Raw genomic sequence first — 464 nt, 5'->3', positions numbered from 1 at the left:
CACGGTTCCTTCAGCTGTACCCTCCCCATCCCTGCTACCAAATCTGCCCCTGGTATCACCTCTCACGGCACATCCTCCGGGATACTATCCTGACCTACTCCTTCAGCCTGGAGGATGCTCGGGCCCTCCGGCCCCAGGCTAAAGGGACGCGGCTGGGTCGTTACTTACTTTTCCTGAGTACTGAGACATTTTCTGCTGGCTGCTATGCAAGACCAGAAGCGGGAGGCAGCCAAGCCCTGGATGGAGCGGGAGGCCGGGCGCGCCGCTATATAGCGTGCGGAGGAGACGGGGCTGGAGCGGCGAGGGCCGTGGAACAAAGCGCGGGCAGCGGGGGCTTTGCGCTTTCCTGCTTCGTAGGCAGAACCCCCGGGCCGGGGCTGCTGAGTCCGGGCTTTTGATTTGGGGCAGACGATCTGACAAAAGATTTGCTTGGCAGGGCTTTGGTCGATTAGCAGTGGACATTG

At 61.2% G+C, this 464-nt stretch overlaps 1 protein-coding gene across 1 annotated transcript in view; it reads right to left on the bottom strand.

The window, feature by feature from the left end:
* The window catches only part of CRYGN (crystallin, gamma N), an 8,209-nt gene extending 8,017 nt beyond the window's left edge, over nt 1-192 (bottom strand). The window contains exon 1 of the mRNA XM_008945638.1: nt 169-192. Coding sequence (XP_008943886.1) covers nt 169-189 — 21 coding nt within the window. The 5' untranslated portion in view covers nt 190-192. The remainder of the gene's footprint in view (nt 1-168) is intronic.
* Nucleotides 193-464: the final 272 nt, after the last annotated feature.

This window comes from Merops nubicus, unplaced genomic scaffold, assembly GCF_000691845.1.
Source record: "Merops nubicus isolate BGI_N331 unplaced genomic scaffold, ASM69184v1 scaffold12420, whole genome shotgun sequence".
NCBI classification, from domain to species: domain Eukaryota; kingdom Metazoa; phylum Chordata; class Aves; order Coraciiformes; family Meropidae; genus Merops; species Merops nubicus.
This window is presented reverse-complemented; position numbering and strand designations above follow the sequence as displayed.